This window comes from Morchella sextelata (genome assembly GCF_020137385.1).
Source record: "Morchella sextelata strain SCLS chromosome Unknown scls_5, whole genome shotgun sequence".
NCBI lineage: Eukaryota > Fungi > Ascomycota > Pezizomycetes > Pezizales > Morchellaceae > Morchella > Morchella sextelata.
In genome coordinates, this window is record NW_025408620.1 from 1456199 (window position 1) to 1468324 (window position 12126).

The window sequence follows — 12126 nt, forward strand, 5'->3', positions numbered from 1 at the left end:
TTATTCAAACAAAAGCCCTATTAATCGAGGGGCTGTTTAATAATACATTCAACCAGCAAAAATAATTCCCTTATGCAGTTATTCCGCCGGTCTTCGGTAGTGCTAGTAACACGTATGAATTAAGCAAACGTTACAACACTTGCAATTGTACAATTGTAGAGACGGCCTTGGGCCACGCGGACTACATCCATGGATGGTATTCAAGTAGTGTAGGTTGTAGATTGCGTACCTGCCTAAGTTTGCTACGGTATACGTAGTATACAGTCAACCACATTTACAACGTACGTCCGTACTCTACTCCAAAACCCGCTGTGAGTGCTAGCCGGAGATGTTTACCGACACGAACGACTTACTACCTTGGCTTTATTTGTGAAAGAAATCCATCTCCGGTCATAGGAACCCGAGAATCTCACAACGGCATATAATGCACATTCAGATGGCCAGCTTGATCTCGAGCACACCCGGGTATGTGTATATTATCCCACTGACGTTAAAAGCTTATGTCATCACTGTTACTTGAATTGTTCTAGAGATACACTGTTCTTATATCTACAGTCTCGGAAATGGGGGTAAAATTGCTACCGTGGGGCTACGGTATTGAGTCAAGAATACTGGTTTAAACCAGCATCGTAAGTAGAATACCATATCGATACCGTATCAATACCGTATTCTTACAGCATCACTAGCGTATTGACTAGAATAGGATAGTGGATTTCTACCCATTTCCGGTACTGTAGATACATGTGCGATTACTCTTTGTTAATCGTCCGCCGCATCCGCAGTCAACCCCGCACGTGCACTCTCTAGCGCCAAAACTCTCCTTTGACAGCCGTGTCGTTTGGCGGGATGCCAGAATTCCCGGGCCGGATCGACTGTGGTATATATATAATCCAACATTTGTCTCCTGCAGTTATTTAAGAAGGCTTTGCAACAGGCCGGCTTTCACCGGAGGCGTCTCAGGTTAAACAACGTCAGCCTAGGCCATCAGACCGTTTGACCGGGCTACTACTTTATTTCGCCTGGCCGTTGACATCATATGAAATAGCATTTATGGGGAAGGCTCTCTAATCCAAAGTCATTCTTTCTGGGCTAATACAGTACCGCCGTATAAAAACAGCGAGTTCGAGCCAGGAATCAGACAGACACCCCCGTCCCGATCAAAAGAGGTGTTTTCTTCACTGGTACAGCTTTAAGATTTGGAACCATTTTTGAGTTGAATGTCATCTTTGGCTTAGAAGCCGACATTCGATAAGTCAGGTCAGGTTGGCCAATAACTGAGGGCAAATAGCTGCCGTTACAAAGTCCGGGGTTGAGATTAAAACCGATATTTTGACCATTAGAACAACGATTGGCTGGATATAAGATATTCTCATTGACACATAATCTCCGTAACGTCCGGATACTGTATATTAACCCGTATGTATGCATATGCTCTTTCTACAGATCAGCGCGGTGAGGCAATTAATGAATTAAACAAAAAGAAAACAAAGCGTGGTGAGTCAATCATGATCTATCACTCGAGCGCTAAGACACATAGTGTCGTCCTTGGAATATTGCTATTGCTTGCATGTTAACCCTTAAATACCGCACGCAGTTCTGGCCTAGGACTAGGAATCTAGAATCACCTCTCAACTACCTACTCGCATCAAGGTGGTCATAGTGTGGTCCATGAGCCGAGCAAGCTTGAGCTTTAGGTCCGAGCTTTCGGCTTATTGAAGGCAGGTCCCGCCTTTATGCAGGTTGGGCTGGCTTAATTAAGCTTTTGACTGAAGTTTTTACTGCAAGCGAATATTTTTGGTTCAATGGAAGAGTTCCAGCCTTGGTCAAAGCCGAAATCTGCGGTGCCGAAGTCTGTGGTAGGAGGTACCCCAGTGCACAGTCTTATTCACTCATAGTTTGGGGACCGCATCCTCAGCGGACATAACGGGAGTTTCCAGAAGCAAAGTTGAGCCTACTACTACAGGTTACATACTCTAGCTTAGAAGACTACACAAAAGATTGGGCGTGTCGTGTTGTTGTAAATTGTAAGTGTATTAGAGTTTAGATAAACTAGATGCTTTCTTTATACTGTGTAAAAAGATACTAACTGCAATAGCCAAGTAAACTTAATCAACTCTATACAAAGCTCAATGCTGCACATGGAATAAACAGACGAATCAATCAGTGGGAAGTTGAATCATGGAATATCACTCGAAGAATGATATCTCACCCGACGACTCCTATACACCAAGTTTGTCCTCACAGTTTATTCCACTCATTGATCTATCTATAGAGACTTCTTAAATACTGTGTCTACAGCCTGATTGCATCAATGCGTACCTTCACGAGGAGATCATGGATCATGAATGTTGCGCCTGTATGCGTCGTGTAACTCAGCCTAGGGCCTAGGCTAGTATATCCTCAAACTCAGAGCTACCTGACTGCAGAATCGAACAGGTCACACTAAAAGGTAATGTGTGTGGTGGTATAATGGGACCACGGGGTTTGTAACGCGATCTACCAACATTCATCTCATCCACGGTCTGATGGCGATAGTCATAGGATATCACTCGAGTTTCTTTGCCTACCAAGTGTTGATTTTGTGGCTCCCCGGCCGAGGTATATACGATGTGATCCTGGATTGTTTTCTGGTATCTCAGGAGATATGAATGCGGTGCAATCTTATGGTCTCTCTACATACAAACACCGAGGATCTCCTTACTCTCAAGATGTGAGGTTTCTGGTGGTTTCTTGGCGCGGGCTCTTACAGTCGGTAGCAGAATATGGACGGGAACGCCACACTGTGTTGCGATGTGTGGGTGATGGGTTTGTCGAGTAAGATTTTAGACATACCGGTTTATTTGGAACTGGCCAACGATATGAGACTATCGAGAATATATAATGCTAGTGTTGAATATATCTGCCACTGTCTGGACTCCTCTAGTGGTACTTGCGGTATGTGAGTCTATAGTACCGATCCGAAAACTTCATAATACCACAAATTAACTCGCCAGAAATCTAGGTAACTTAGATATATGTGTAATCACCTAATGGGTGTAAAGCCTGCCTCGTATATCTTCAACGCCTAAAAGTTAAGGCTACAACTGCACCATTGCAGCGAAAGCTTAACGCTATAAGATTAATCTCTCTATAAGGGCAATACCTTTTGGTCCTTCTTCTTCGACTTTCAGCACTGGAACTCTTTCTGTAAAGGTAAACGTCCTATAAAGGTACCAAATTTCTTATCGAAAGCTTTCACTATATAATTTTAAGACAGCATATCTTGTCTGAAGAAAATACGAAAAGCCCACGGTGATAACACCGGCCCCATCAGCCACAAGAGGCGCATAGTTCATTGTCGACGGGAGAAAAGGGGCGCGTCGAGTCAGCCCAAACAAAAACTCAATAAAACCATCGGCCTATCAAAAGTGAAACACTTTAGGCACATACGCATGACCAGCTGAGACCTCTCCCTGCTCAACCTGCCATGGATATTTCTACCCGCATCCGCGATATGCCAGCTAGCCGCCAACGAACCATATCAGAGACATTGATACCACATAATAGTGAAAATATTCCGTCCGTCTAGATAAGAATAGCCAACCATCTTCCATAGTTCTAATATCTGTCAGCATAGACTCTGTGCGGGGTAAGCAAGGACAGGAGGTTTGTAGACGCACAGTTTCTGCGGGGTAATTAGGTGCGCATTTTTTGCTAGATATACATGTAGAGCTTCGATCTTCTATGGGTAGCTTAGTTAGATAGCTGGAATATGAGTAGGTGTTCATTTGAGCTTGTTTGATTTTCATTAGGCATCTTTCCAACGAAAAGATCTCGATGCTTCTATTTCTTCACAGTATGTAATTATTCCTAAATCAAAGCTATTGACTCGAGTGTGCTGATACGAGACATGGTAGTACAAGGCTCGTAAGCCACAGAATTCTTGACACATGAGACTTGGCAATGTTTAGCAGCGCAAGGCCACCATTATGACCATCGGTTACTAATTGAACTGATTTCCCCAACTGATTTAAGCAAGAACGACCGATGGCTTACAGGAATATGTACTCAATTGAGTATTTTTCAGAATAAGAAAACACTCGGCCAATGAGACGGGGGAAGTGACGTAGAGCTTAGAGTTGTCTCGTTTCTGCACAAAGTTCAACTAGTATCATATCAGGCCAGTCCATCTGGCCATGAGGGGGTGCGTCCTGGCGGGCTGGTAGGTTGGTGTGAAGCTGAAATAATTTGGCCATTAGTTATGGACATACAGATACATACAGCCGTGTATGTAGATAGTTTTACGAACGGCCATTAACGAGATTATTTGGATAAGTAGATCTAGATGTAACAGTGGCTTTGGGAAAGTGCAACGGCTTTGGTATTTATTATAGGTTTGGATCGACGGAAAGGTTTCACTGTTTGTGGGGAAAAAAAGAACTTCGAATTCCATCCATCCTCGTTGAATTACATGTAGAAGAAAAATAAAAAGTTATCTCAACTGTCAATCCGGAAATTATCTCCCAAATACCTAGATGACCTTTTTGTACTCACTAGCACCTGCCAACAACATTTGTTTGTACATGGTTCTGATTTTCATGCTCTCTTCACGATCATATTTCAGTATTTTCTGTCCATGACAACTCCTGAGATGGACGAGGAGGTTGCTTCTTCTTTTAAACCCACGAGAGCCAAAGCGATGCTTGCGGCAATCTCCAAAACACTCAAAAAGACCTTCATCATTTCTCTCTCCATGATAACCCGGCAAGATCTGAAAGACATCTGGCTTACCAGATTGGGTTGGCCTACTACGAGAACGGTTCGGACTAACTGGAGGAGAGGAGCTGGATTGCGGCTCACCGATTGCGGTATGAGGTCTATAGAGCGCTGGGACAACTTCATCGTTGCGGCTACAACACAAAGGGTCGACCCAACGGTCTAGTTGATCATATTCATCTGCCAGCACCGAGTTCGAAAAACGTGGGTCGAAGGGTTCAAATTGTGATCGTTCACCGCTTTTGATAATAAAGGTTTAGCCTGGGCTACTTAAACAACAATTTTGGAGATGAATCTACCTGCAACTACGGGGAATCTCCGATTGCGGGTACCCCTCGGACTTTCCTATCCACTGCTCATTCTGTTCTGAGTGCCTATTGAAGGCATATGCGCACGCCGTGCAACGGTGTTGTAAGCTATGTAGAGTTGTTGTTTATGAGCTATATGTAAAGGTTTGATTTGGGAATATTAGTGCTTACTTGTAGAGATGAATTGAAAGCTCAGTTCCATTGGCGCCATGAAGGTACGCGACAGTAGATTCCTCCTGAGAGGTTGTTGCTGTCTTGTGTGAAGCGGAGATGCACATATGGTCGTCTAGAGGGGAGGTTTGTGCACTGACATTACAAGCAATGCTAGCACGGTTAGGGTGTATGGAGGAATCGTTGTGAAGACTCATCGTTTCAATGTGCGGTAGCAAACAATGTAATCGGGAATGATGGATAGAGAGAAATATGGGGCGTTTTGGTCAAATATATACAAGGGACGACCGCTCCTCCTGGAAACTGAGCTTGGTCGAGTCTCAACTTCTTGGACCATAGGAAAGAGCCCATCATGTCGTTCTTAGAGGGGGCAGCCGCTTTTCAACCTCTTGTATATTCAAATAGTATTCTTGCCCATAAAGTATCTCAACAAACTCAGTCTTGAGCACTTCTATCCTATGGTTTTTTGACCATGTCACTACTATCGGTGCAAGCCGTAGAGGACTTAGTAATCGCAGTCTAAACTCAGCGACTAATATCAGTTCTCAAGCATGAAGTGAAATACCGAGTCAGTTGTTGCTGTGTTCTGTAATTGCAAGGATGGGCTATCGAATTCTTCTACTGGCTTGGATACGTCCAGCGTGATTCGCCGTGATGCGGGAGGAACTCGGTAATAAGGTGTCGAATCCTAGTAACGATATCAAACCCTAGTATGGATGTCAAATCCTGGTGATTATATAGGTAATTCTGTGAAGCAAGTAGTGGAGCGCCTCATGCCCGAGTGAAAACAAGTTTATCGACCGCATTTAAAGCCGGTATAGTTTGAACCTTAAAAAAACGCGATTGCCAGTGCCCGAACCCTGTTTGGCTTTACTTGTCGGATGAAAATATAGATTATTAATTCGTTGCCCGATGAAAAACATATATTCCTGTCAATAGTAAGAGGTTATATAAGGGTGCCTTTGCTGTATAGCACCAAGGAAGATTATATCTGAACAATTTGATAATTAATACGACGTGTGGATACATTATCATCTGATCGTATCAGATACGAAGTCTGCAGTACCTATGGAAGTATCCTGTCGAATACATGTAGCCACGGTCGTAGCTGTGTAATATGTGAACTTCAAGCCGTCTTCCATGCGGATGATGCCAATAGGCTCGATGCTGGCGTGTAATGATGACTACAGTTGCAACTCGATATGCCGGATTGCCAAGATTCTAAGGATTTCGTACGGGATAGCAAAAAATCCGGGATAGCAAATTGATTTTGCAGTAGGAAAAATAATATTCTCAGAGGATCTCGTACGGGACAGCAAGGGATCCGGTGTATTGAGTTCCGGCATATCGAGTTGCGACTGTATGTATGAGCTCAGTCTCAGCAAAGGGTCATACGTGTTCAAATTATAACCACGGGATCTAATACTCGGGGCAGGCAAGAAGAACCCGAACATGAAATATGCAAGCAGGGATTCAATTTGTAGTTAGCAAAAAATACGGGCGAATCAGCGACGGTCAGGTTCTTCATACCTACCCGAGTACATTCCTTGCCAAACTAAGTTTCACCTCGATGCCAAATGTTATAATAGGCGATTGGTGAATCTGTGGATTGGCTCGTTGATGTGCCTTTACTGGTCAAGTTCATGTAATGGTGATTTATAAGCAACATCGGAGCTCTTGCAACGGCTTCGGGCTTGGCGTTCGGGATTGATGTTCGGGATTGATGTTCGGTACTGGTGTTCGGGATTAATGCTCGGGCTTGGCTTCGTCTCATCTCGCTTGGATTTCAAAGTAAACTAGGCAGGTTTATGTCCTATGATACCGAGTAAGATTTTGTATTGAGAGGAGTTTTGGGGATAAATACCTTTAATTTATCCCACACTGTAACAAGATCAGTGACTACTAGCTGCTTCAGCGGTAATATTTAAAGATGCTGCCAAAGTCTCACCTTCGGGGGTGCGTGTATCTACCGTATGTAATCCCTGTTCACACCAGTTCAGTATTGTAGCTCTTACAGCTATAAAGTTGAGTTAAAGGTGAGGCTCTACAATGTTTGCTTCCCGGAGCCAATGAAAGAATTGACTGAACTGGTGTGTACAGGGTTGACAAGTTCGCCCTCTACTCCCTCTTGCGCCATATTATTTAAAGTCTAAAGAATAGAAGAGAAATAGGGGAAGAATACGCATCAAATGGACCACGAGAGCTCCACTTCGAGGGATCTCTCTTATCTCTTGAGACCAGGTTTCGAACATGCCTTAATGAGAGACGTCAGAAAGGTCCCGCAGGGTTTGAGAGTCTGCACCTTGGTATAGAGATCATTATACATTAAAACAACAGAGTTTAATAATGTGTGGTTGATATTGCTGAAATATATCGGGATTCTGATGTTGTAATAAGATTTTGGTGCAAAACCTGTGAAGTGATATATTGCTAAGCATGAAGAATATTGAAAAGGAAAGAGGAATTTACAGAAAAGCTCGAAACTGATGATCCGGGATCGTTATGGTATTTTTGAGAAGATAGACGGGCAGGCATCATTCCTTTGAATATGGGAGTCGTAGGAACCGTTGGGAAGCTAGTGCCTACCAACCCTCTATATAAGAGTACAGTGAGGCATGCCTCAAGAGTCAGGTTTGGCTATTCAATAGCATCCTTGGAAAATCTGCCTTGCAGACCTTCCTCTCCCATAGGCCCTAACGAACGCACCTTGCATTTAGTGTTACGTGTAGGCCGTACGGGGTTCTGGCATCAGTACATTTTTGCGCAAATCCTAGACCGCAGGACACTGATCCTGAAATCTGAAAGTTCCTCGGATACAGTTAGTCAAACCCGTATTCCCTTGATCTTAGAATTTAGTTTGTCGAGGGGTGTTTGGCCGCGTTGCGAAATGTGATTTAAGAGGTGGTGATGGATAACAACATCCTCCCCCGCGAATTGGAGCCGGAGAGAGCGGGGCCGGGGCGCTGCGATTTGGATCGATCTCGCTACTATATGAGGGAATCAGGACAGGTTAACCTTGACTATTTATTGCGCGTATTTTAACTTCAACGCCCGGGCCTAGAGCGATGAATGTTTTACATGAATGGTATATATATATAGGGATCATCTCCGTACCTCTAGCTAGATTCACAATATCTAGTTGTATCTTTATTGATGGCGACGAATCTCAAGTATTCAGACTGGCAGCTTAGTTTGCGTTACTAGTACGTAAATCGGTAAGAACGGAGGAGCGAAGGAACAGGTGGTCTAGTACGATGGGGTGGGTGACAGTGAGATATCTAGCTAGCAGAGCCTCAATTTAATACATTCCCGCTGCTATAACTGGACAGCGCAATATGTGCGGTATCAACCTGGACCGGCAATGATCCAGTCTATAGACCAATCGACATCCAGCTGTAAGCAAATCAAGAAGAGTAGTAAATAAAAAGCAACAACACCCGACACATTAAATTCTAGCTGTAGCATCCACACGCGTACGGAGAGCCTCATCAACAGCTTAGAGATTTCATGTATCTACGAATGTGACAGTTGGAGAACCTATCTAGCCTTATGATCATGCATGAGGATTCTAGGATCCGGCCAGGGATCATACATAGGCCAATCAACAGGGCCTCCATAAGCTGATATTCAAGGGATAGGCAAATTGTGAAGCCTCCACAAGCTGATATTCAAGAGATACGCCAATCAAGTCTTTGCGGATAGATGCTCTGTATTTTATGATGAAGATGAATACACTCGATCGTAGGTAAAGGATCTCACTGTACCTACTCCAGTGCAAACCGAGCAGAGTAACACTTCTTGAAAAACAGACATCCATACACGGTTTGATTAATTACGTATACGCCAACTAAACTACATGTATTGAGAGCTTCTCCGAAATTCGACTAGACTTCACCTGCTAAGGGACGAGCCTCAGCTACCGATGATTATGTCGAGGCCCTACGCGCGCGACGAGAACCTATTCCCTCACAAGGCATATATAAAGAAATGTGGTTGGGGAGCTTGGTTGGTGTCTGCATCAAAAACGTCAGAAAAAGTACTGGGTCTTCAAGCAGAGGAGATAGTAGTGTAGAAATTGAAGACCGGATCGAAGCCTGCGCAGCATGGTACTATTTTACGATTACGGCTCTCCACTGCATGATTTACCCTACATAGAGCGCATTATAATATTATGTATGTATGACTCGATTCACTTTGGTGCGTCAATTTGAATGGCATACTGGTACTATATGTAGAGTATCGATTACATATGTAGGTATCACTCGAAGAAGAGCTAGAGCCTCAATTCTCTTGAATTCTTACCAATGGGAATTTCAGGTTGATAACGATGGTGCGAGATCAGCGACTCGCAGGGTGGCTTATACCTTGACAAACAACACTTTCTTGCCCTTTAGCGCGCGGAAATACCTAATCTGCCACACCGGCTATTGTTCCCCGATATTATTGGCTCTGAAGATGAGGCTCTTCATGGAAGGAGGTATTCGCTTATAATATCACTGGTGTCGCGCGCCCTCCAATCCGTTCTGTCGGAATATCCTGGGATAAGCTTGGCATGATTGACCCTGGGTTATGTGCTTATGGATCGGAAGTTGGTGTTAGTCCCATGTTACACTGCCTAGATGAACCATCGTGTACCCGCAGATCTTTTATGTTTCCGAACTGGACTGAATCTGCATATGAACATAAATCGTGCGTGATAACCAGATTTTAGTGGTATACAGACCCAGTCCAGTTCGGAAACGTTAGAAACTACAAGTATGTGGAGTACTTACATGTAGTCTCGTTCCCAGACTGTTTTTGTTGTCGATCGCACTCCGTTGTGCAGAAAGGTTCAAATCAAAACAGGATACAAGCAGGTACGTTTATGGAAACCTCTTCGGCCCTGGATTATGATGTAGTTAGTCCAATAATTACACGTATGCAGTATGTGGTATTCCGCACTGGCACTTGTTTACGTGATGTTGCGATAATAGTACTTGGAACGTACGCTCTTCAAATGTATATGATCATTTGCGAGAAGCCGACTATGATCCAGTGTACAGACTCTTGCTGGCACTCCTCATCTAGACAGATAATGATTGATCAAATCTAGGCTTCCAGAGAACGCTGAAATTTAAACGTAATCCTTGCACATTTCGCGGACTACTCAAGCGGATCATGCCTGTTTCACACTGCTGCCTGTTCGAAGCGCTAGCAAAAGACTCGGATTATAATATCAGATTGGCGGACGAAAGGATGAGCTAGTCAAACCCCATCAATCAAGTTACCAATCTTCTAAAGACGATACCCTTATCCCAAGCACCTCCCAGCTTTTCTTTTGAGATATTATTTACATGCAGTTTTTTTTTTTTTTTTTTTTTTACCTTACTCAATATCTCATATACGCACCACATGACCGTTTAATTTCCCCATACTAGTTTCCTGCGCCCTTGGGTCCACTATATATCGATCTTGTCCACCCAATGGGAGAACTGTAGACCATATTCCAGAGTAGCCAATTTTTCGAGTTATGGCGGTAGTAACCTACCATGCTGTTCTGGGCTTTGAAAAGACTGTAGCCTGGCCCAAGTTCGAAAAATTGGTTAGAGCGCCCGCAACTATTTCCCCCCGTTGTGAACCAATTGAAGCCTGAAATAGGGTATGTGTGTACCGCCAAATCTCGAGTTATTCGGAGGGTTGCCAAGGCAAAAAGCTGAGGGTCTTCACCTTTAGAGGAAGCGATCTTCAAGAAACCAGCCCTCTTCTGCAGGATCTAAACTAAATGCAGTTTAGCAGGTGGTTTGGCAACCCTCCGAATAACGAGATTTGGCAGTTGCCTAGGGACACATGTACTCGTAAATTCATGACGTTTCCGGACACGACTGCTATTGCATACCATATAAAAAAGCGCCAAATCCACCTTTTTGTATGTCATGCAATATTGGTCGTGTTCGGAAACGCTATGAATAGACGAGTACAATACATAGGTCAATCAGATCAAGCATGATGAAAAGAAGAATTTTCATTTCTTTTTATGACGGAAAGGAGGGGTAATGTGACAACCTTTTATTCGTTATTTTTGGCGTTTCCGGATCGACTGGACTGGGTCTGCATACCACCAAAATATGGTTGTTATGCCCGTATGCAGACCCATGGCGGAAACGCCAAAAAATAACGAGTAAATACTGGCTGTCGAGCTAGCCTGCAGCCAAGGAATATTTGTATCCCGCTGAGCAGGGAAACAGAGTAAAGTCACACACGTATAATATAATACGATGTAGGTATTACGAGTTTTTAAAAAAATATGTATTTCAACACATATAGTATCTGCAGATCTGGTTGGAGAGCGCAGAACCCCCATAATGAATATTGAGAGTATCAGCGGAGCTGATTACTACTCTTTATTTCACGACGTTTCCGGACCGGACTGGGTCTGCATGAGCCCACAGGGAGGCGCATGAACCCACAGGGAGGTGCATGAGCCAATGGGAGGCAGTGAGGTCGCGTGTGCTGTCAGTTGAGGTGTGATGATATACTCTACGAGTATACTGATCACGATACTCCGAGTCCCAGTAACATCAACATGATTCCGTTCATCCAAAAAAAAGGGACAACAACATCAGCTAGTAAGCGGGGCCAAGTCCTTGGATATGCGGCACTTACAGGTGATAGGAAAATGAAATTGAAGGAGATTGTTGCCCTAACAGGAGTACCCAAATCTACCTGTTCGGACCTCATCAATAAAGCCAAGCAGAGATCATTGGAGACTGGAGACCCCGACCTTTGCTCACAGCAAAATCTTGCCCCCGATCCCACTTCAAAGAAAGGCCGCAATAAAGTCCTGACAGCGGAAGAAGAGAGGAGATTAATAGCAATCACACTCTCTGATGCTACTCATTGCCGGATGCCACTA

At 43.9% G+C, this 12126-nt stretch overlaps 2 protein-coding genes across 2 annotated transcripts; one reads left to right on the forward strand and one right to left on the reverse strand.

Moving 5' to 3' along the window:
• Nucleotides 1–4615: 4615 nt before the first annotated feature.
• Nucleotides 4616–4921, forward strand: H6S33_010918 (uncharacterized protein; the record flags this gene model as incomplete). Its single annotated transcript, XM_044842290.1, has 1 exon — nt 4616–4921. The coding sequence occupies one exon, from the start codon at nt 4616–4618 to the stop codon at nt 4919–4921; it is 306 nt and encodes a 101-aa protein (XP_044696848.1).
• A 2099-nt stretch (nt 4922–7020) lies between these two features.
• On the reverse strand, nt 7021–8623 carry H6S33_010919 (uncharacterized protein; the record flags this gene model as incomplete). The annotated part of the gene is made up of 10 exons (XM_044842291.1): nt 7021–7047; nt 7099–7115; nt 7183–7216; nt 7283–7352; nt 7417–7488; nt 7559–7646; nt 7704–7717; nt 7910–7927; nt 7990–8032; nt 8614–8623. 10 exons carry the CDS (start codon nt 8621–8623, stop codon nt 7021–7023), a joined length of 393 nt encoding a protein of 130 aa, XP_044696849.1.
• Between the last annotated feature and the right edge of the window lie 3503 nt (nt 8624–12126).